Raw genomic sequence first — 24,797 nt, 5'->3', positions numbered from 1 at the left:
ACTCGGGAGAAAGAAGGTAGTTAGGCTGATGGAGATGAGTTTATGAGGACTTAAAGTACGGATTCACGGAACTTTTTGTGGCGTGAGTTGTCCCGGACAGACTCAAAGGTTTTAGTCACTTCACCTGAAGGAGTTAGCTTCTCTGCTGAGCCCGATCTGTTTGCGGTGGAGCAGAAGGTGGCTCTGAAGACGCCTGAGAAAGCCCGTCTGCGCTCTGCCTCGGTGGCCACCTTAGTGATAAGCTGATGCCTTAGTGGCTTATCATGGCCCAGCGGGCAATGTGGCTTATAAGCCACGAACCAGGAACTCCACTTTGTGGCGTTGTCAAATTCTCCAGGTAAATGCAAATCTGTATCCTTAGGCGTGATAGATAAGATGGATGGATAGTGTAGCATAATTTTGTGATGCTGTTCATCCCTGGTCCAACACCTGGGCAAGTTACTTAACCCTTGTAACATCTGTTATTAATAACTGGAGACTGTGATACTACCTCATAGTGTTGTGAAAATTAAATGAGTTGATGCCTGGCACATTTTCTCCTGAGTAAAGTGAAGTGAAAGTCGCTCACTCGTGTCCGAGTCTTTGCGACCCCATGGACTGTAGCCCGCCAGGCCCCTCTGTCCGTGGGATTCTCCAGGCAAGAATACTGGAGTGGGTAGCCCGTTCCCTTGTCTAGGGGATCTTCCCAACCCAGGGGTCAAACCCAGGTCTCCCGCCTTGCGGGCGGATTCTTCACCAGCTGAGCTACCAGCGAAGCCCTACCATCTTACCAGCCTTACCACCTGCGTAAGATTGGTACAGAGGTGACAAAAGGAAAGGAAACTTTCTGAGCAGTAAATGCTTCAGATTTTTCTACTTTTGTTAATAAAAGTCGTGCAAGGACATTTTACTCCGTTCTTCTGGAAAGTCCTTGCTGAGCAGTATCAGACTGTTACTTTCAGGTTCTTATGTTTAATTCCTAGAAATTCTGTTTACTTCTAAAGTTCCTAATTGTTGAAAATTGAAAAAATGCCAAGAAATTAAACTGAATTCACTTTTTAAAAATGGTGTAAGCTGAGCTAGTGCCGCTTATATAAAATTTGCCACGTTTTATCAAAATAACTCTGTGAAGAGAGTTACACATACAGTAACTCATTGTAAAATATGGGCGGCAATTGTAACTTGTTTCACCTTTTATTCTCCGTGATGGGCGGTTCTTGTAAACATTCATTCTTCCCTGAGAATAGCTCTATAGTGAAGTATTAATAGCTAGCTCTGAATCTAGGTTGAGGCTGATAAAGATGAGTGTATTTTAAGTGAAAACTGGTAGGCAACGTGAATGTGAATAATTCCCTCTTTCCTACCTAAACAATTTCTGTTATTGGAATCATAGAGACTTAAAGTTTACCATTTTCTCAGGGATACTTGGCTTACATTTGTTGTTGTAGTACCTCAGGAGGTTATTTATAATCTTTAAAAGGTTCATCAACCTTTTTGGTCCATCCTTCCCAGATACTCCTGCTTTATTTATATATTCCCCTTGGTATCTTTATTTCTGCCATTTGCCTACCTTATATGATTGGTGTTATGCTTTTCTTTGTGTGTTCATATATGTATATATTTTAAATTATACAATTTAACGATACTGATGTCATTACCATTTCTTAACATTTGTCAGATTTCTCAGCTTTTTTTTTTTTTGGCTGCACTGCGTCTTGCTTGCTGTGTGGACTTTCTTTAGTCACAGTGAGTGATAACTCTCTAGTTGTGGTGCGCAGACTTCTCGTTCTGGTAGCTTCTCTTGTTACAGAGCGTAGGCTCTAGTAGTTGTGGCTTGCAGGTTCTAGGGCGCAGTAGCTGTGGCGCACGGGCTTACTTGCTCCACTGCATGTGGGATCTCCCTAGACCAGGGATCGAACCTGTGTCCCCTGCATTGGCAGGCAGATTCTAAACCACTGGACCAGCAAGGAAGTCCTCTCGGCCCTATTTTTAAGAAATATCCAGGTTACTTTGTGTTCATCTCGGGCATCACTGTCCACCACTTCAGTGATGGAAATGGGAAATGTTCTAAATCTCTGCTGTCAAAATTGTAACCACTGGCCACATATAGTTGTTGAATTTTTGAAATGTGGTTATTGTAACTAAGGAACTCAGTTTTTAATTTTGTTTCATTTTAAGTTTAAAAAGCCATGTAAGGCTGGCAGCTACTATACTGGACAGTGCAGATCTAGGCCACTGTTTCTGCTTGCTCTGTAGTACTCCCCGGTTTCCATCTGCCACATTTTACGTATCCCCTTCTCCTGCTGCTGATCTCCCAAATTGCCTCCAACTCAGCTATCAAAACCATGCTGCAGTAAATAACCTCAAACATTACATGAGACATATCTACACTGAGTTTGACTACTACCAAATAATTAGCTCCTCAGGATACTTGGACCAGTCTACACTGTCACCATCACTGTCTCTATTCTTTTCTAACACTTACTGCACTTTTTGCCAGTATTGCTGTAAAGAAATTCTTACTTTCATTTGCATTTCTCTATGGTAGCAATGATGTTAGCCTTTGGGCTTTCCTTTTCTGGGAATTGCCTATACATATTCTTTGTTTTTTCTTTGAGATTTGCTGGCTTTTTCCTGGTAACTTGTGGGAGTTTGTTCTGTAATCTTGATATTAGTCCTATGTCATTTTTAGCTATTACAGATACTTAATCTTAACTTATTATCATTGTCAATGAACTTTTCATTACTTTGGTTAAACAGAAACCCTTAGTTTTGTTACATAGTAGTTAGCCCTTTAGGGGATTTGTTGTAGTCTTTCCCTACCCTTATTGCCCAAAGATGTCTTCCTACATTATTTTCTCTTGACTTTGTCATTTTATTATTATATATATATTATATATATTTTATTTACTATATATAGTCCATCTTTGAATGTGACATTAAGTAGGAATCTTACTTTGTTTTTCTCTGTACTATGGGCCAGTTTTTCTGAATCATCTTCCAAACAGTATGTATTTTCTTCATTGATTTGTGGGCGGTTTTGATAGTTTTTTATGTCTTCCATTGGTTTGTCTCAGTTCTGTTACTTTGTCTGTTCTTCTGCCAGCACCATACTGTTTTTATATCTGTGGCTTTGTAGCTTATTTTTATATCTTATAGAAATAAGATTTTTGTACTACATACAATAACTAGTTTCTTGAAGAAGTTGTACTTGTTTCAGAGTTTTTTCCCACCATTCTCAGAATATTTCAGAACAAAAATTAAGATATGTTTGGGTGCACTTTTCAGCATCTCTGTGAAGGCAGCAAGTTGGGTTCAGATAATTCATCTGTCAGTTGTTTATTTTGTATCATTGAACAAATTAATTAGGTTTTATTTTATTTTTTTTCTGTTTTCTGACCTCTTGGCCTAGAGTTAAAGTGAAACAGGTATATGTATTATCCACATATTTGCCAAAGGATAAATCACTTAAGATTTGAGAATCCAAATGATCTTTCCTCTAACTACTTTTTTCCCCACACCAAAACTTGATTTAGATTCTGGTTTAGAGATTTGCTGTCTGGATAGACAGTAACAGTACCACTCAAGTCTAGCTTAGGTTGGTATTTTTCCCTATAGTTGTGGGACCATTTAAAGTTAAAGTCCTACTTTACAAAAGGCCTAGAATAAATCTGAAAAGACAGACTGAGTCATCGAACAAAGTATTTATTGAGCACATACTGAGGAATCATATAAGGACCCAGGGGGCTTCCCAGGAAGCACTACTGGTAAAAGAACCCACCTGCCAATGCGGGAGACCTGGGTTCAGTCCCTGGGTGGGGAAGATCCCCTGGAAGAGGGTATGGCAGTCCACTACAGTATTCTTGCCTAGAGAATCCCATGGACAAAGGAACCTGGCAGCTACAGTCCATAGGGTGGCAAAGAGTCGGACACAACTAAAGCGATTTAGCACTATGCATAAGGTCCCAGATTGACTTATTTTTACAATTTTAGTCATGAAATTCTTGCACTTTGAATTTTAAAAGAACACTTGAGAGCTAAAATTTCCCTTTCCTCAATGAAAAAAGCACATCAAAATGTAAATGAGTGAGGTTCACTAATACATGAATAACTTTAAATACATTCTCATTTTTCTTTTTTAAAATTATTTAAACAGCAATTTGTCTCAGTTCTGTTACTTTATCTGTTCTTGTGCCAGCAACATATTGTATTTATATCTGTGGCTTTGTAGCTTATTTTAATATCTTGTAGAGGTAAGGTTTTTATACTGTGTACAATAATTAGTTTCTTGAAGAAGTTGTTCTTGTTTTCAGAGTTTTTTCCCACCATGCTCAGAATATTTCAAAACAAAACTTCAAATATGTTTGGGTGGACATTTCAACATCTCTATGAAGGCCATAAGTTGGATTCAGATAATTTCATCTGTCACTTATTTATCCTATACTAATAAAATATTACTAGTATTAGAGAATTAGTAGAAAAACATTTTGGCTAGGTGTGTTCTTGATCCTTGATCAGAATTGCCTGTATGTTCTTTAGCCATACCTTATTTTACAAATAAGAAAATAGACTTTGGGAAGTTAGGCAATTTATACAGAAGCTGTGGAGTGCTTAGTCTCTCAGACGTGTCCCACTCTGCGACCCCATGGACTGTAGCCTGCCAAGCTTCTCTCTTCCTGGGGATTCTCCAGGCAAGAACACTGGAGTGGGTTGCCATGTCTCCTCCAGGGGATCTTTCCAACTCAGGGATTGAACGAGGTCTCTCACGTTGAGTCTTTACCGTCTGAGCCACCAAGGAAGCCCTATTCAGAAACCAATAGCAAATAATTGATTTTGTTGTGGACTTTGGAGTGGAGAAATAAGGAATAGGGGAAAGTACTTTTTTTTTAATTAAGAAAATGTGATCTAACATTTTTGTAAGTGAGCAAAAAGTATCTCCTGTTTCTCCCAAAAAGGAACAAATTAGTAACTTATCATTCAGCATAGAGCTTGTAAACCATAAAAGGTTATTCTTATTTTATTCTTTTTGTTACCTCATAGTATCTTCCAAGGCCATATAGATAAACCACTATTACTAAACTACACATATTTTTGTACGGCTTGGCAAGAAGACTTAGGGTACTAGTGAATTCCTAATGTGGAGGATTAAATTAAACTACTTTTTTCAATCCTGCTCTACTAAGATGGAATCAGAAAAATATCCTGTGGTGGGGTGGGAACAATTTATGAAGGGAATCAAAAGGTACAAACATGGCTATAAAATAAGTAAGTCATAGGGTTGTAATGTACAGCATGGTGACTATAGTTGAATTATACTGCATTGCATATTTGGAAGTTGCTAAGATAAGTCTTATAAGTTTTCATTATAAGAAAAAAATGTGTAAGTATATAAGGTGACAGATGTTAACTAGACTTACTGCAGTGACTATTTTGCAACATATACAAATATCAAATCATTATGTTGCTTCCCTGAAACTAATATAATGTCATATGTAAATTATACCTCAATTGGAAAAAGAAGGAGGGAGGAAAGAAAGAGAAAGGGAAGGAAAAACAAGATAAGAAAATCTTCGCAGTCTTATCTGTAACAACAGAAGTGATGTTTCTACCAATGGGAATCTAGATAGATTGTAGTTCTTTAACCCAACAGAATACTATGCAGCTGTAGCTTCATGAATACTAACTTGGAAAAAAGTAAGTTTCACTGCAAAATGTATCATTGTTTTTAAAAAATGACAGTGTGTTTATGTTTTAAACATACACATGCCTTGCTTACCAAGTGGGAATCTGAATAGCCAAGAGTCTAGGATTTTGAATTAGAAACAGGTATCTTACCAATTTAAAAAATGAACTAAATTCAGTTTTTAAAAATAAAAACAGTGTTTATCATTTGAGATATATCAAGGACATAAGAGTTTAACATTAATATAACATTTTTTTGGTTGTGGTTTTCATGTGTCTGTGTATGTATTTGTTTATTATTGGGTGTTTTGTTAGTATTTGCCTTGTATTGGTTTTGGACTTCCAGTCTTTGCAGGAATTATGTTTTTATTTCCATTGATGCAGACGGTATCCAACTGTTGAAAAAAGAGCTAAAGTCTTCAATGGAGCAAGTTATGTGCCTGTTCCTGAAGATGGTCCCTTCCTGAAAGCACTGCTTTTTGAGCTGAGATTGTTGGATGACGAGAAGGACTTTTTGGAGAGTCGTGATAGCTGCTCACACATCAATAAAACATCCATTTACGGACTCAGAGTAGGAAGTGAAGAACTCTGGCCAGTTGTTGCTTTTCTGAAGAATGGCATGATATATGCTTGTGTTCCACTGGTTGAACAAACGTTATCCCCTCGTCCACCATTAATTAGCATTAGTGGAATTTCACAAGGCTTTGAACTTCTTTTTGGGGTACAGGGTTTTCTTTCCTCAGGTCAAAAAACTGACAGTGAGCTAAATACCAAGTTGAGCCAGTTGTCTGACTTGCTTTTACAAACTTGTCCCTTTGGCACTTTGTTAGATGCCAACTTACATAATTCATTGGACAGTATTAATTTTGCTTCTGTTACTCATCTACAAAAACAGCCAGCCTGGAGAACTGGAACATATAAAGGAAAACCACAAGTCTCTATTTCTATCACTGAAAAGGTAAACTCCATGCAATATGATAAACAGGAGATAGCAGATACATGGCAGGTCGTTGGAGTTGTCACTTGCAAGGTGAGATTTTCTCTGATACTTGTTTTATCATACCACTTAATATTTATGGAGAAAAGTAAATTTTGCTGACTTATTTTACATCATAATGTGACATTCTTGATTCTTAGCATAAACAGCAGTCATTCGATATTATATTCAAGTGAAATTTTCTAATGTTATCTTTTTGCATTCTTTACTAAATATACTAGCTATATGCAATTGACCCTTGAACAGCATGAGATTGAACTGCTTGGGTCCACTTATATAAAGATTTATTTCTTTGAATACATACTACATTCAGTCCCATACTACCTATGATTGGCTGAATGTACAGTTAAATCTATAGATGAAGAACCTGGCATACAGACTGCTGACTATAAAGTTATACATGGATGTTTGACTGCACAGAGGGTCAGTTGCATTGCTGTGTAATGAATTAACCTGTCATCACAACCAGTAAACGTCTACTATACTTGTAGTTTTTATAGGTCAGGACTTTAGGAGCAACTTAGCTGGGAACTTTTAAGGTGGATGTCTGTCACAGTCAGTATTTCAGCTGGGGCTGCAGTCACCCGAAGGTTTGAGTGGGACTGGAAGTTCTGCTTGTGAGGTGACTCAGTCACATGGCTAGCAAGCTGGCCCTTATTGGTAGGGAACCTCAGTTCGTTTCCACATGGACTTCTCAACAGGCTGCTTAAGAACATTCTCACAACTTGGTGACTTCCCTTTGATCAAACAGACAATTGAACAGGCAGCCAGACAGCCACCTGAGGCACAAGTGAAAGCTGTTCTTCTTGTTACCTAGACTGAAAGGTCACATAGCATCACTTCTACCACTTCTGTTCACCAGAAGCAGATCACTTTGTCAGTCCACATTCAAGGGAAGTGGAATTCGGCTCCATCTTTTGAAACAGTAATATCAAAGAACTTGTGAAAATATTTTAAAGTCACTATACTTACTTTCCATTTTTTTTAGAGAGCGTGAAATTGACAAATCTTTGACTTAATATCTGAAATCATTTTCAGGGACTCATGTTTTATTTAAACAAGTCACTAGGTAAATATAGGGTTCTCTGGTTTAAGGTTAAATAATAGGAAAAGCCAATGAAAATAACAATGCAATTAGCAGTGATAATTGCCACATTCAATAATGATCAAAAATAGAAACCCTCCAAAAAAGAATGCTTATACATGTATATTAATATTCTGAGGTGTCCTTTCTGTTTTCTTCCTTTGTTTTTTGCACTAATAAACTTTTTATATATCATATTAATGTTGAGTGAGTGAAAGTCACTCAGTCATATCTGACTCTTTGCGACCCCATGGACTATACAGTCCGTGAAATTTTCCAAGCCAGAATACTGGAGTGGGTAGCCTTTTCCTTTTTCAGGGGATCTTCCCAACCCACGCAATGAACCCAGGTCTCCCGCATTGCAAGCAGATTCTTTACCAGCTGAATCACAAGGGAAGCCCAAGAATACTGGAGTGGGTAGCCTATCCCCTCCCTCTCCAGTGGCTCTTCTCAACCCAGGAATCGAACCAGGGACTCCTGCATTGCAGGCAGATTCTCTACCAACTAACTATCTGGGAAGCCTCTATTAATGTTGAGTAGCTATGTAAAAATCTAATAGATTAAAAGTAGATTTCAAGAACAGAGAATTAAAATGGTCCTGGCAGACAAATTGAGTCTTTATTTTTCTTTTTAACCTTGTATGCAAGCAAAGTCATTTCAGTTGTGTCCAACTCTGACTCTTTGAGATCCTATGGACCGTAGCCCACCAGGCTCCTCTGTCCATGGGATTCTCCAAACAAGAATACTGGGATGGGTTTCCATGCCCTCTTTCAGGGGATCTTCCTGACCCAAGGATTGAACCTGTGTCTCTTACTTTCCCTGCATTGACAAATGAGTTCTTTACCACTAGCACCACATTGGAAGCCCCTTTTAACCTTAAAGTGACCTAAAAATGTATGTGTTTTCTTTACACTCTCTTCCATTATGGTCAAAAATACATTCCAGTTACTACTTTTAATGGAAATCATTATCATAAATGTCTCCAACTTAAGGTGTTTGCAGATTACGTCATTCACACCTCTTAAAGTTGTTGAGGCTCTCTTAAGTTCTGTAAAATAAAAGGGAAATTCCCTATGTGTTTTTTCATTCTGTGGTAATGAACAGGGAATACGTTAAATATAATGTAATATTAATTCATATCATGGTATTTAAATAGGTCTTTGGTAGACTGACCCTAGTTTTTGGCTTCTGGGAATTTTGAATTGGCTTCTATTCTTGGTCTAATACAGATAGATGATCATGATGTTTAGTATAGGAATGAGGGTTTGTTTACTCAAGTATAGAGGAACTGAAAGAGTAAGTCTCTGATCCTCTGATAGTAACTAATGGCTCTAGCCTAGAGACTAGGATACACAGAGAAGCCAGAGTTAACAGAAAAGCAGCCACATGTGTTACAACCCCAAAGCAGGAGTTCATGGAAAAGTCTGAGAAAGTGCTGTGTCTGACCACCACTGCCTTAAAACAGAGCTCAGAGTGAGGTCTGTGACGCTGTCATATCTGGTTTCCATGACTTTCCTACTATAAATGACTTCCCTTTCCCTTCTATCTCCTAAATCTCTCATGAGTACCTCTCATTGGCAAACTAACCCAGACCACAGGGAGGAAGATCCTGGGCTTCTCTGCATAACAAAGGTAGGCCACGGAGGTGACAATACAGAATATAAGGCTTCACACAACACATGTAATGAATTGACTGTTTAAGAAGAAAAGAGCATTGTTGCTGGAGGGAATAGCACGTACAAAAGTATAGATAGAAAATATGGTTTATTCAGGTAAATTCAAGAATCCAGTAAGTCTAGAGCATTACTTGTGGGGTAGAAAATGGCTAAAGAAATGGGTGGGAACCAAACAGCAAAGGCTTTAAAAGTAATATAAAACTGAGGGGCAACTATTGAGTGGTTTTAACATAGGTACAATAGAATTAGGATTATTTTATTAAGATAGCTCTGGCATTGATGGAGTATCTATTGATTAGAGGAAAGTGAGTCTAGATACACTTAGAGGGCTGTGACAGAAATATTTTTTGTAACAGGAATAGAGAAAAGTAGTTTTTTAAGGATTTTAAATGTAAGCAGAGGGTTCTAGGAAGGCTCTCCTGGTTTCTAGCTTGGGTTTCTGAGAGCCGAAATAGAATCATTATCCAGAACACAGAAAGCAATGAGAATAATTCCTTGCAAGAAAAGTGAGTTAAGTTGTGAAAAGTGCCTCAGATAAATTAAGAAAAGCCTCATCCAGAAGATGACTTCTTCAAAGCTCTCGGTGATATCTGTTTGTGTTGCAGTGTGATCTAGAGGGAAGCATGCCAAATGTTACCATTAGCTTGAGTCTCCCTACCAATGGATCTCCACTTCAGGATATTCTGGTTCATCCTTGTGTGACATCTCTTGACTCTGCCATTCTGACCTCTAGTAGCATTGATGCAGTGGATGATTCTGCATTTAGTGGACCGTACAAATTTCCGCTCACTCCACCGTTAGAGTCATTCACCTTATGCTACTACACTTCCCAGGTAAGTGACCTTGGAGAAGTTGGCACTTTGCTAGTCTTTATATCTATGAATTGTGTTGTTAGGAAATCACCATATTTTGGTCCAAACAAAACCTTTTCATGAGTTACTTACCAGAAGATTCAAATTGTTTCCCCTTAATCAGCTTTTTCACGACCAATTTAAGTGACTGCTGACCTGGGAGGGTGGGGGAGTGAAGATACAAGCAGAGCAGCAGGAACTGTGAGCGTATGTCAGGGATCAGTGTGTCTAGTGCATGTTCTGTGTGTTGTACGTCATAGAAAACCTGGAGGAGGAGAATCTGGACAAGCAAGAGTAGGAAAAAGAATGTATTACACACCTTTGTAAGGTGTCTTTCTGGAAATGGAAAGAGATGGAAGAATCCCTGTCCTTAGAAGGACTGTAGCTCCATCATCTGTTGTCAGAATGAGTTCGAGTAACGTAATAGTCATTCAAGGCGTATGTGTCTATAATGACTATATTACTGCACAGCTCTTTCCTCAGTCACCATTGGCATTTTAGACCCATTAACTTGAGAATCATGTAAAAAATGTGTTTGTTTTGTTTCCAGGTCCCTGTTCCACCGATTTTGGGTTTTTATCAAGTGAAAGAAGAAGAAGTACAACTAAAAATAACAGTTAATTTAAAACTTCATGAAAGTGTGAAAAATAGTTTTGAATTCTGTGAAGCTCATATACCTTTTTACAACAGGTGGGAATAAAATTACATGATGGCATGATTTCTGCCTTCCTCAGTACATTGGCACTGCCCTATAATTAAGTTGTCTTGGTTTTTACCTTATTTTTAAGATCTAAAAATTTTGTGTTATTCAAATGTATGTTGATTCTGAACCAAAACATAGTTGTAAAAATAATCTTTTTGTTTTTAAATGTCACCATTTTTCTGGTTAAATTTGCTGGTAAATTATAAGCTTCAGCCAGTATAGCTTCCTCGGGGATTATTTTTTACTGGTTTTATTTCTAGCAATTTCTCTGCACTGTACCTATATTAATAAGTTAAGCCAATGATAAAACCTGGTGAATTAAGTCAATTGTAAGATTTTCCCTTACCAGTTCTACTTTTAAATTTGTTCTACGGCACAATTCTTTTCAAAGGCTACATACTATATAGTAAAAATCATAGTTTTAATGTTATATAATTCATGTGCCTGTATTAATACATTCTGTATGACTTTGTGGTCATCTTTAGAATTAATAATGAAATGTATAGCATCACCAAAAAGGTTTGTTGTGTTTCTGTGTTTTTTGAGATATGATACTCATTATTTATTTTGCTCTATTTTGCAAACTTAAATGCAGATCTGCTTTATGTTATCCTTGTATTAAGTCACAGTAGCAAGATTTGACATATATCTCTTCAAACTTAAATCTGTGATTTTTTTTCTATTATGTCCATTTCTTTTTTAAAGAGGTCCCATCACACATGTGGAGTACAAGGCTAGTTTTGGCCAGCTTGAAGTATTTCGAGAGAAAAGCTTATTGGTCTGGATTATTGGTAAACTAGGTTTTGTTTTTTTTTTTTCTTTCATTCATTTGCTGTAGAACCTATTTAATTTATAATAGTTGATTGGTGTATTTCCGTTTCTAGGACAGAAGTTTCCCAAATCAATGGAAATTAGTCTTTCTGGAACTGTAACTTTTGGAGCCAAGAACCATGAAAAGCAGTCATTTGACCAGATTTGCATTGGAGGTACAGCATATTTAAAGGTAACTATATTTATATGGCTCACTACATTAGAGATCTTTCCTTTGTTTCTGAAATACACGTATCTAATTTATTTTTGATGTTTTCTAATCCTTTTGGGGGGTAGGAATTCTTTTTGTCTAAGTCCTCTTCTAGATTTTAGTAAAATTCTATTTATTAATCACTTTCTATTTCATGTAATACTTAATAAGAGGAAAGAATTATGTAAAATTTAAAATACTTCAATTTAACCTCTTTCTACCCAGCTCTTAAGATACCACATTTGAGATTTGTATACAAAGATATAAGATACAGTCTTTGCGCTCTATGGATTTTTCAGTGATGCTTGTCAGTAATTAATCAGGACTGCCTGCTTTTGGACTTTCAAAAAAAGACTAAGCTCTTCCAACCAAAGTGGTCAAGGAAGGCTTTGTAGTAGTGATGAGGCCCAGTTAAGCATGAATATGAAGGCTTGAAGATGGAATTAACATTTGTATAGGTAAAGTCATGGTTTAATCATGGGAATGAAGGATAACTAGGCATATTTAGGAACCTGTGCTAGAAACAGTAGTTACACAGAAGGCTAGATAAGTGATTTAGGTCTGGACTGTAGAGGTCTGGACTGAATCTGGCTTTCACTGCTTGTTAGAAAATGTTATACTTTTTTTGAGTATGGGAGTGGTCCTTCAGAAAGTGGTACTTTATGAGGATCAGCCGAAATGGATGTGAAGAAGATGAGAGAGGAAAAAAGCTAGAGACGAAGAAACTTTTAGTATTTCAGGTGAAAGATAATAAATAAATGATGCTGAGGTAGTATAGTGTCACAGAAAGAGAAAGAGAAAAAAATAGAGCTGTGATAAGGGTAAATCCTTTAATCTCACTAATTAAGTAGAAAGATAAGAAATAGTTTTAAGTCAAAGATGATGTCATTAAAAACAATTATGACTTAAACCAGGGGTTTCCCAAGTGGCTCAAAGGTAAAGGATCTGTCTGGCTAGTGCAGGAGACACAAGAGACATGCGTTTGATCCCTGGGTCAAGAAGCACCCCTGGAGGAGGAAATGGCAACATACTCCAGTATTCTTGCCTGGGAAATCCCATGGACAAAGGAGCCTGGCAGGCTACAGTCCATGAGGTCACAAAAGAGTCGGACACAACTGACTAAACAACAACAAACCAGACTTGAAGCTCCTGGAGAGCAGAGACCACGTGAATCTCATTCATTATTTTATTCTGAGCATCTAGTTCAGTACCTCACACATAAATATTTGAAGAATGGATAAACACATTTAGAAGAAAGCTCTGTTTCTTAGAAGAAATACAAAGAAAGTTGAGAGGGAGTGGGCTTCATATCACATTGTTGCAGGTAATAGCAACTTACACCAAGGTTGTGTCTGAGAAAGCTCAGCTGTTCATAGAATCTAGGAGTTATCCACGGAAAAGAAATAGTTAAGGCAGTGGAAATGAATAAGGTCAGAAAAAGATAAGAGAAAATAGGAAGATTCAGGAGAATTAGCGAAGGAAAGTGAAAAGGTGATGAGAAAGGTAGCGGGAAAATTTAAGTAAAATAGTATCAAAGAAATCAAAGAAGATAGATTGAAATCTATACATAAAAGTGACTAGGGGAAATAGTAGTGAAATCAGAAGTACCCTGATGGTATTTCTTCTGTATTGACTTCAACTGTGTCCACAAGGTTTGTTTCAATGATTGTTAAAAAAAATTCCCACTTCTGTATATTTTTCAGAAAAAAAGTGGGATGTCTACTATGTTATATGTTTTTTCAAAGGTAGGGACTATAACTTTTCTATTCATTTTCATCACCTAACCAGTTACAGTGTCACAGAAAGCATGTAATAGATATTTGTGTTCACTGAATAGATTTATTTTTATAATATCTAGTTTTGTGGAAATCTGCATTGTCATAACTTCCAGCATCCAGAATTATGCCAAACAAGGAAGCCATAGCTCTTTACTGTTAGATAATTTGAGTGGCAATAGGGAAAAAAATTGCTGAGGAGACCTGAAAATTATATCTATGCATGTGATCAGTTACTTTGACAATCAAAAGAAGAAAGAGGAAATGAGAGAAATATTCAGGAAAAGAAGAAGAAAGAAAAAAGTATGGAAAAACTATCAGGCTATTGCAAATTCAAAAGATTTTAGCAGCAAAGATAAGAATCACGACAAAAAGAGGCTGGTCTGTGATAGACCTTTCATAGTTTATGTGGCTAACACTATGCTTTCAGCGAAGGTACTAATGGCCCTCTCTGTTATAGCACAGTATATTAACTGGCATTTGTACTAATGACACTACATGATCAATTAAATTCAGGAACTTACATTCATTCATTACATTCGTTGATTACATTTTAGAAAAGTTCTACATAAGTTAAATTTTAGTTTTATGAAAAATTAACTAGAGCATTTTATTCCCTCCAAAACCAGATAAACTGATGTTCCCTTTTTAGTAATTACATGCTTGTGTTTTGCTAAAAGGTGTGTGAAAGTATTATGATCTGAACTATATCACAATCACCTAGTCTTAGAGACAGAAGAGAACGTACAGAACAGCAGACTGCAGGGAAGGGCCGGCAGCATCTGTAATCAGTTGGCTCTGAGCTCCAATGCCCATTCTACTACCTGCTTCCACCTCTGAACCTCGGTTCCCTTGTTTGCAAAATACAGATAACTTGCCGTGTAGATTAGACTGTACATTAGTGACGGGCCTGATATGTGTTAAGCACTTCGTAATGGCAGCCTTACAAAGAAGTGACTCTAATGCAGAAGGGAAAGATTAGTGTATATGTGTCCATACACATGCACACATAAACAATATTATTTGTGATTTTTATTTTGTGAATTGTGTGAAATAAATTCCTAAAATTGTGTCAAGGGAAAAATGTGACCATCATTTTTAACAAATAATCACCTTAACTTGGTACATTTCTCTTCTGGTTCTAGCTTCATTTTAGGATCTTAGATTACACGCTCACTGGATGTTATGTTGATCAGCATTCAGTTCAAGTTTTTGCATCAGGAAAACCAAAAATAAGTACACGTAAGTTGCACAGATTCAAGCCAACTTGAGGGAATTAAAGTGGTGTTATATTATTATTAACTAAGATAAAATTAAAATGTGAAATAAAAAGCTAAGAAAATAATCCCAATTTATAAAAATTCTGGCCTAATCCATCCTGTGTTAATAGGTTATATACATTGCCCTCTGCCTTCTCCTATTTATAAAGTGGTCTGAATGAGCAAGGATTGACATAGAGGTAGGCTCTAGTCTAAAGGTGAATTTGCTTTGCTCAGTTTATAATATACTATTTGACACTTGAGCAAGTTAGTGAACTTTACTTAAAGTTTTAATTTCCTCATGTATAAATTGGAATTAGTAGTATTATTTATCTCAGGATTGTTATGAGGTTTAAATAAAATTTATATTGATCAAGCACTCAACATAATATTTGGCATGTAGCATGGATTCAATAAATGTTAAGTATGAGTATTAAAATTTTAAACATTTTTAGCCAGTGTCATAGTCAGTGACCATTACTTTGTACCCTGCTTTACCAAAAGGAGAACAATAGGAAGTTTCCTGCCTTTAATGAGTTTGTTAGTGTTTCATATATATATGTATGTTTCATATGTATATAGTGTTATATATATATATAAACAGATGTAAAAATATAGGTAGAGGAAACCAATTTAATTATGTCATAGGACATGCATCTTTAAGCTTTATCATTGCCAATATGTACAGAAAGAGAATAAAAATATAAGTTTATGAAAAAAAAACTTTAATTCGGATCAAATACAGACATATGGCATAAAATAAACAAGTAGTTAGAATGAGGGTGGAGTTAGCTGAACAAAAGTAGAAACCTTTTTGCCTCATATGTTAAGAACAAAGCTATCATGTTTAGATAAGTATATCTAAATCATCAGGGCTTCTCTGGTGATTCAGTGGTAAAGAATCTACCTGCCAATGCAAGAGATGCGGGTTCAATCCCTGGGTTCAAAAGATAGCCTGCAGAAGGGAATGGCATCCCACTCTAGCATTCTTGTCTGGAAAACCACATGGACAGAGAAACCTGGTGGGCTACAGTCCATGGGGTCACAAAGAGTTGGATACAACTTAGCAGCTGAAAAACAACAATCTTAAACTAAGGGTTAGGGTCCTTAAAGTAGGAAAGATAGGATAAGACTTTGTAATTTGAAAGTTTCAAAAGATTATAGAACTCAGAACTGCTGAATTCTAGGTAATTACTTGTGAATGGCAGTAATAAATTCTATGAGGTATAACCAGAGTAAGCCATATTTACTGCCGTAGGTTTTCCCTGTGCTTTCTCCTATATCATTTTTTGTTTTTTTTTTTAAAGAAATTCATACATATAAAAGAATCTTCATAATGTCTTTTAAAAATTTTTTTATGAAGGCACAGTATAGTTGTTAGCTTGGACAAACAAGAAGTATTGTCTAAATGTAAATAGACCAGTGTTTCTGTGGGAAATATGTTGTCTCTTTAGATAAAATCTAAAATATTGTAAGTATATTATTAGTATTACTAAACGTTGTAGTAACTTTCAGAGAGCACAATACAGAATGGAACGCTTCAGTAATATACCTGCTTCTTAATATATGAATGAAAGAGGTCATTTTAATTGGATAATTGTAACTAATCTCTTATTTCTTTCTTCTTTTAGTTTCAAAAGATAGCTATCACTTTGTGCAACTATGTGAAAAACTATTTTGCCATCATCTTGACAAGAAAATTTCTATTCATAATATTCAACTTAGTTCTGATAATAGTTTAATAATGCTCATGATGGTAATTTAAATAATAATAACTAATCTTTATTCCTTACTGTGTGCCAGGCATAGTTTTGAGTACAGGCTAACTCATTAATCCTTAGAATGCCCTATGTAAGTGTTATCTCCATTTAATGGATAAGGATGCTGATGGAACAGAGAGATTAGGATCACATAGCTAGTAAGTTGTGGAACTGGGACTCAAATCCAAGCAGTCGGTCACTGGAGCCTGACCACCTAACCAATACGCTGTTGCCTCTCAGTGTTACTAGATTCTCAAACTGAAGTAACAATGAAAAAAGGCAACAAGGTAATGTATCATTGTTGTTGTTCAATCACCCAGTTGTATCCAACTCTTTGTGACCCCATGGATAGCAGCAGGCCAGTATTGTACACCTATCCTTTTCATTATGAAGAAGATGCATGAAGAGGTATTGTAGAAAAGGCAGGACTGGATAAATAGAGATGTATGGAATAAGAATTTACATGTGTCTAGCTCCAAACAAACGTTATCGTCTCAGTTTTACATGTCAAAAAACTTTAATTCAAAGAAGTTGTCAGTTGTTCAAAACTATTAAAACAGAAACCTTAAATCTGATCAGAACTATAAGAAGCCACCAAAGCAACCTTTTTAAAACATTACTAGAAAGTTAAGTCGGAGAAGGCGATGGCACCCCAATCCAGTACTCTTGCCTGGAAAATCCCGTGGACAAAGGAGCCTGGTAGGCTGCAGTCCATGGGGTCACGAAAAGTCAGACACGACTGAGCAACTTCACTTTCACTTTTCACTTTCATGCATTGGAGAAGGAGATGGCAACCCACTCCAGTGTTCTTGCCTGGAGAATCCCAGGGATGGGGGAGCCTGGTGGGCTGCCGTCTGTGGGGTCACACAGAGTCGGACATGACTGAAGTGACTTAGCAGCAGCAGCAGAAAGTTAAGTATGTATTTCTATCTATGAAACTTTGAATGCATAGAGAATAGCAAGAATAGAATCAGAACTGTGATGAAGAGGTTACAGAAGGGAAACCAATAAACATATTTTTAATGTTTTTGTAGCTGAAGTAATGGTCTATAAGAAACAGAATTTAGGTAAGATGTGAGAAAAAAATTAACAGGTTTAGCATGAAGGATATCGGCATAAATTTGGAATATATAGGCTAAAAGATGGATTATTCATGTATTTAATAAACCCATACTTTTAAAGTGGTAAAAGTTATAATAATGCCTTGATGAAAACTGAATTGAAATGACTATCTCAAAGAATTTCCTTCCTTGAAATAATTGTGTTCCAAAATTTTAAATACCATGACTTTGCTTTCTCATTGAAATTTTGTTAATATAATCTTATCTTTTTTTTTTTAGACCGGAAGCTAATTTCTTCTGACTATTACATCTGGAATTCTAAAGCTCCTGCTCCAGTAACATATGGATCATTATTACTGTAATTGTCTCATGTTTAAATGGGATTTATACACTAATAACAATTTAAATCATAGTCTTTTATTTTTAATGTATATACACATAAACTGTAATTGAAAATCATTTATTTAATGATAAAATATTCTTGTTCAATGTTTTTAGTCTGATTTAGTTTGAAAGAACATTTTAAAAACTAATGTATTTAGTTTTTTTACCCTTGATTTTACTTAAGTATGATTCAGAGCATAAAATCGAGTGATTCACTTTCAGCTTATTTTAGACTAGTCTTAACTTTCCTTGCCATACGTGCTTCTTCCTGCCCCTGTGGCAGACATGGCTAATCAATCACAGCCCTCTTTCTCCATTGGGCATTCCTGGATTTGGAATCAAGCTCCTTCTCAATCCAGAGCTGCAGGCTGCCACTCCCAATGGATTGTAGGTGACATGTAAGATAAAAAAAACTATTTGCTTTTGCAAACCCGAGTACTAAGTGCTAGCACAATGCTTTGTTACAGAATACCAGAGACCACATTAGAAACAACTGTAAATCTCTTGAGAAAATAGCCAGTGAAAATGAAGGAAAATCGTTTAAACAGTAACATGTTTTTAATAAGAACTATCCTACTGACTAATAAAGAATCTGCATAATTCTATTTACAGTGCTTATCTCTGTTCTAGAGATACTTTCAGGCAAACTTAATAAGCTGCAACAGTAACATTTTGTTTAGGATATCAGTAAGCATATTAAGAGGGGTGGGATACCTTCTGAAGCTGAGCATAGTATTTCGTGATTACTGAATATCTGCAGCCGAATTTTTAAAGGTAAATTTAGATATAGTATTGCTTTTTCTCTGTTTTATTGTAATTCATTAATGGATGAATTCAGGTTAAAATTCAAAAGCTATTTTATGGGTATAGAGTATCACTTAATCTTATTTCAGTTTCATGTAGCACATTATCTTTACATTTGTCACTCTTGTTTCCTTATTGGCATGCTCTGGGTTTCTTTAAGAACCATCCAGTCATACTCTATTCTCTACCTGTTTTTACAATTATTTCTATTTTCGTAGTAGCTCATTGTCAAGTTGGACTTTAAAGGAAAGATGAAATGCAAGAAAAGATGAAATCTTAAGATCCTCAAAACTTACTCCATGTCAAGTTTCTTTTTACAGAACAGAAGAGTTATAAAAAATATGCATCACAAATTAATATTCAGTTAAATTGTATCTTGGTTTCTTTTTTACGAGTCTCTTAAGGAAAAGCTTAGAAAAAGCTGCAAACTTCCTGAAAGAGAGCTATGATACTTTGAAATGAGATTGCATATTAATTTAGGATTTGAAATATGATTTTTAAAATTAAGATCAGTCCTACTCATTATAAATTCCTTTTCTGCAAAGCATTATGGCATAGTGTTCTATGTTCAAAATCATCCCAAGTAATGAAAATAGAGTAAAATCCAGACCAGGACTTTAGCTTGTTATTCTAGGCTCATCACAGATTATCAGTAGTAAAAAACTTGCCTTTTGAAAGAAGAAATCATTCCCCTTAAGTTTTTTTTAATCTCTTAAACTCAAGCAAAGTTTAACATTTCACTTATATTAATGGAGCTATTTGTACATCTTGATTGTATAAATGTTTATCCAAGCACACTAAAACACAGAAGAGGCATTTCTCTCGTGAGTGGGCTGAGATTCCATATAATAAACCCCTAGGTAAAACTTTATAAGCAGTCAGAAAAACCAGTGAATCTTTGCTCTGACATTTCTAGAAACCTGAGGAAAATCTAAGAAGTACTGGAGAAGTATAGGGACGATGGGGAACCTGATGCCATCTGTTGCCATTCCATTCTAACATACCGCTACAGAACTTAAACTAACTCATGTTTTCATCCTGTTGAGATCAGCTGGGCACACTGTGATGCTTTTGATTTTGTCTAGAAACCTGTCACTTCAGGATAATTTCTGAAGACAAAGTCTGTTTCCCGTTTGGTAGGTGACCTGTTTAATGTTTTCTCTGTGTCTGGGAACTCCTTAGTGTAATTAGCGACCTTTGAACTCCACAACTAATCCTGAGCTATTTTGTATTCCTTACTCATCTTTAAGGCTGGACCTTTCTTTTCTTCAGAGTCCGCTGCCACAATTAAAGAAGAAACAGCTGCATTTCAAAGGGATTCCGATTCCAGAAGCTTAATCGTGATTGACATGTTCTTATTCTAAGCTATAAGACATTCTAAGAGTCCTTTCTTGGGTTAAAACTTCAATCATTTTCTAAAAAATTATCCCACTATGGATTTTATTCATTTTCTTTGATAACTATTCTTTGCATTTTTTAACTTGAAAGATGCTGTGCATTTGCACTGAATATGAGCACCTACTTCCAGTTAAAGATTTGGATGGTGTCAGACCTACTCCAGAGGCAGAATTGCTAAATTCCCTTTTAGTGCCAAAATATGATTATGAAATCTGATGTCTATCATATGGGTGATTATTCTTCAGTAGACCCAAAATGTACAAAAAGTGTTAAATTTCTGAAAATGTACTCCAGAAAAGATAGTTCATGATTTTGATTAAACTCATTTCTTTATTTTTTACAAACAGTATTTTTTAAACTTTTAAAGTCAGCAGTACCCTTACAGTGTCAGTCAGTCCCCTTCCAGTGGTGGGCAATTTTTACCTTTTACTTTTTAAATAATTAATTCAGATGTCAGCTTTGAAGAAAATAACCTGTCAGGAATTCTTAAATTATTTGTTTAAAAAATTTTTAATAAAACATTAGTCTTATAAAATTAATTTATTCACACTAACAGTATTTCTAGTGAGTTAAAACTAGTTTTATACATCATATGGTTTAAGGTGTTTCAAAGCACAACGTTATACATAGAGTAACTGCTAGTATTTTTCTTCTAGTTTTTATTGTAGTATTTCAGAATTCTTTTTAGACATTCATGGACTCTGCGCCACCCCTGGGAGGTAGGTAGCTCGAGTTATCATCCAGAGTCTCTGCTGGGACCGCTGCCACAGCACAGTGGTTGTTTCTAAGACAAAGGTCAGAAAAGGGATGTTAATAAACAGTCCTCAGGTTTAAGGGACTTTTTTAGGATTACATCTTAAATTCCAACAAATCAGATTTAGGAGTTACTGAAAGTGAAATTGATCCATCCCTCATCCAAACTTTGCAATACTTTCCTGTTCTGACATCATTTAGATAGTTAGCTGTATTATCAGATTAGAAACCATTGTACCAGCCCGCTGAAAGGAAAAGGAGGCAAAAAGCTAAACATGGGATGAATTCTGAACCTTTTAACCTGGCTGAAGTACGTTGGTCCCTGTTATGCAAATACCTTCAATCCTCTGCTAAGTTCAGTGGAAATAATTTTCTTGAATGACAGGTTTATTCAGCAAGGATTCAGTTGGTGATTAATCCCCCTTTGATCTAGGGTATTTCACTTAACTACCAGTTACCTCGTTCTGACAAAGTGCAACTGAGATTAGGGAGATCACTAGAACACTACCAGGGTGTGCGTTTATTCTCCATAACCTTTTAAAGCAAGGGCCAAGAATGCAATTTATTTTCAGTATTTGAAGATGTAAAAGTCCTGCCTGCTAAGTTAGAAAGTCAATTGAATACCAAATGAAGTTTATTTCTTACGTAATAGAACAAACGTTTCCTTTTACTTTGCCCAACAATGATTTTAGGAAACTTAGGCTTTGAAGTAACAAAGACTACATTCTAAGTATATCTTCTAGTTTTGTTTCATATACTAGAGTGTATATATATTGGCCCCGAGATAACCCAAAAGCAAAGCTGCAGTTTAGGGTGAGAGAAATGCTTCTATTTTATGAAACTGCACAGTTTCTCCCCATCCGCCCCCATTAAAAACTGTCATGGAATGTGGTAAATCCAACTGGGGGAAACACGTCACAATATACAATTATTCATCTTAAGACTTCTGATTTCAGAGCTTTATTTAACTTTGTCCTTTCTTGAGGAAAAACCTTATTATGTTCCAATCATGAATCAGATCTTTTTCGTAAAGATACGTTTACAAAAATACTTCAAACTCATTATTTTAAATTTATCAAAACAACTATTTTCCACAGTATTGTTTACTGTTTTACTAATTTTTCTTTTTCTTGCTTAACTGGGTACCCTTCTTCCATAACTCTAATCTTTGAAATATTCTATGAAAATGTGTATAATATTTGAAGGATAAACTTGTAAGATGTTTCATGCTAGATTTCTCAAGGAATTCACTTTGTAAAACTAAATATCAGTGTCAATGTTTGCCTTGCCAGATGTCAAATTTGGAGATTTAGTTCTCAAGTATATTTTGAGAACCTTAAAAGTAGAAACAATGATGTATAACAAAATTTGTTTTTAAATAGTGAATTCTTGATGACTAGTGTTATTACTATAGATGAAGCTTTTTTAAATGCTTTATAGTTCATTATTCTAGTATCAATTTGTAGGTTATATATTTGGATACTTTTCTTATAGATCTTTTTGGCTCAAACTTCTATGATCCAATTTCTGAATAGAAACAGTGACTCAAATAAGGGCATATCTAACTTATATTGGTGCCAAATGAGCATCTCTAATTTGAATTTAATAACTAAACTTTCTGAATATCTTTTAATATCAAGTTACTTAATCATGGTAAAACTGAGGATCATAGAAAATATAAGATAGAAGGCAGGATCCCTGACCATATTGCTAAGAAACTACAATAGTATTTTTAATAATTATACAGTAAATTTTTAGTTAACATTGCAATATATGTTGAAATATGCTATCAGGGAAAGAATATATATAAAACAGATGTTTATGTGCGTGTGTTTATATAATTATATGTTAGTGTGTCCAACTTTGGAGGTTTCCCTATGAAATATTTCATTAACGTGTCAGGAAGAAGAATATTCTAAGTCAAATATTCAAATATCTTCCATCTAACCACACTTAGTAGTAATGAAGAGAAGCATAAGATGAGTATTCCCAAAGAAGTTCTTGAGGTTATTCTTATAAGATGGTTAAAACTAGTAGCATGAGTTGAAAGTTTCTCAACCATTATTATCAACAGCTGTTTTGTGGATATGATAACATTATTATCTATATATAGCTTGGAACAGTGGAATGCCTTATCTTTGTTACTAGTTTACTGCTTTGAAAGCAGGTTATTCTGAGGTCCAGGTTGACTTTTCTCAGGCAGGGCCAATCTGTGTAATTTATGGCAGTATACTGTTTAATATTTGATGCACAGCATTTATAGATGGACAGATGCTCTGGAATGGAAACCACCTGCTAAATTGTTTTTCCAGTAGGACATGTGAAAATTTGTATATCTTAATATTCCATTAAACATTTAAAATGAAGCTATGTTTTGTTTAAATGTCTTCTTTTTAAATGATGGTTTCTGTAGAAAAAAAAAAACCAGATTGTTTAGTTAACACACTACTAATAAATAAAAATGAAAACTCTTACTTTTTCTTTCAAGGGACTTGAGTGCCCTCTACAGGTTATAGAGATAACCAATGACTGTAATTTAAAAAAAAAAAACAAAAACAAAAAGCTCCAACCAGTTTTATTAAAGGAAAACTGTACATGATTTACTTTCACCAGTTTGTTCCAGTCTTCTAATGATATCAGAATCACCTAGAAAATAAAACGCAATAATTTTTCAGTTCCTTTAATGGTAACTGGTAATCATCAAACTAACAATGGTTATCTTCAAAAGTTACCACACTAGCTGTGCTGCCATTTCTCAAGGTTGATCAGATACCTAGAGTCACAGACACTTCTCATACAAGATGCAACATATAAATTGGACTTGGTTTATCACCAGCATTTATAAAACCAGACCTAGGTAAAGAACTAGATCTGGGGACACATGTACAGTCTTAACATAGTGAACATTTGGCCTGCCCTAATTATTACAAAATCAGAACAGTGAGAATACTCACAGTGACTATATTTTTAAACTGTGGTTTTTCCTTCTTAGAAGCAAAGCCTATGTGATCTATTTTATTCATATTGTTAACTTTGTTAATTTGCCAGTGATTGAAGTAAGGTGTTTTTTTGTTTTTGTTTTTTTTGCCAGTTTTATAGTTCAGTGTGAAGAATACAATGTTAATACCATTGAATTTTCCAAATCACTTAGCTGGCTTTTTGGGTTTTTGTTTTTTTTTTTCGTGGAACTCTTTAAATGTTAGAACTATAATAATACACATTTTCTTACAGAAAGCAGATTGGGAAAATATTCAGCTATTTTGAAATTTATTGAAAATGTGGAGAAAAACTTGATTGTTTCCAGTTAAATTTTTAGAATATTATACATTGAAATAAATAAGCCTTTTTGAATATGCATCATGTGAATTTATTAAATTACGTGAGTTTTATTTCTTAATCTTGTTGGTGAGTGGTGATTGTGTTCAAGCTTAAAACATAAGGCCAAGTTAGAATTTCTTTATTTAAAAAAAGTTAAGATTGAACAGATAATTCTTTGGTATTATTGTGACATAGATCTACTAACTAGAAAGAGTATTTTTACTTGAACAAAATGCAGAGGTTTCATATCTGAGTCACTCATTTCAAAGTACCCATACTTTCTCAACAAGTG

At 35.3% G+C, this 24,797-nt stretch overlaps 1 protein-coding gene across 2 annotated transcripts; it reads left to right on the top strand.

The window, feature by feature from the left end:
* On the top strand, positions 15 to 23,553 carry AP5M1 (adaptor related protein complex 5 mu 1 subunit). Of its 2 annotated transcripts, XM_005685905.3 has the most exons (9): positions 224 to 337; positions 6,046 to 6,691; positions 10,024 to 10,251; positions 10,820 to 10,959; positions 11,678 to 11,763; positions 11,857 to 11,975; positions 14,914 to 15,010; positions 18,128 to 18,206; positions 20,309 to 23,553. In XM_005685905.3, exons 1-9 carry the CDS (start codon positions 264 to 266, stop codon positions 20,325 to 20,327), a joined length of 1,488 nt encoding a protein of 495 aa, XP_005685962.2. In that variant the 5' UTR covers positions 224 to 263; the 3' UTR covers positions 20,328 to 23,553. The 2 variants fall into 2 exon arrangements, with proteins under 2 accessions (XP_005685963.2, XP_005685962.2); XM_005685906.3 differs by having other exon boundaries at positions 15 to 337; positions 18,128 to 23,553.

This window comes from Capra hircus, chromosome 10 (genome assembly GCF_001704415.2).
Source record: "Capra hircus breed San Clemente chromosome 10, ASM170441v1, whole genome shotgun sequence".
NCBI lineage: Eukaryota > Metazoa > Chordata > Mammalia > Artiodactyla > Bovidae > Capra > Capra hircus.
The sequence above is the reverse complement of the archived record's forward strand: the minus strand, read 5'-3'. Positions and strand labels throughout refer to the sequence as shown.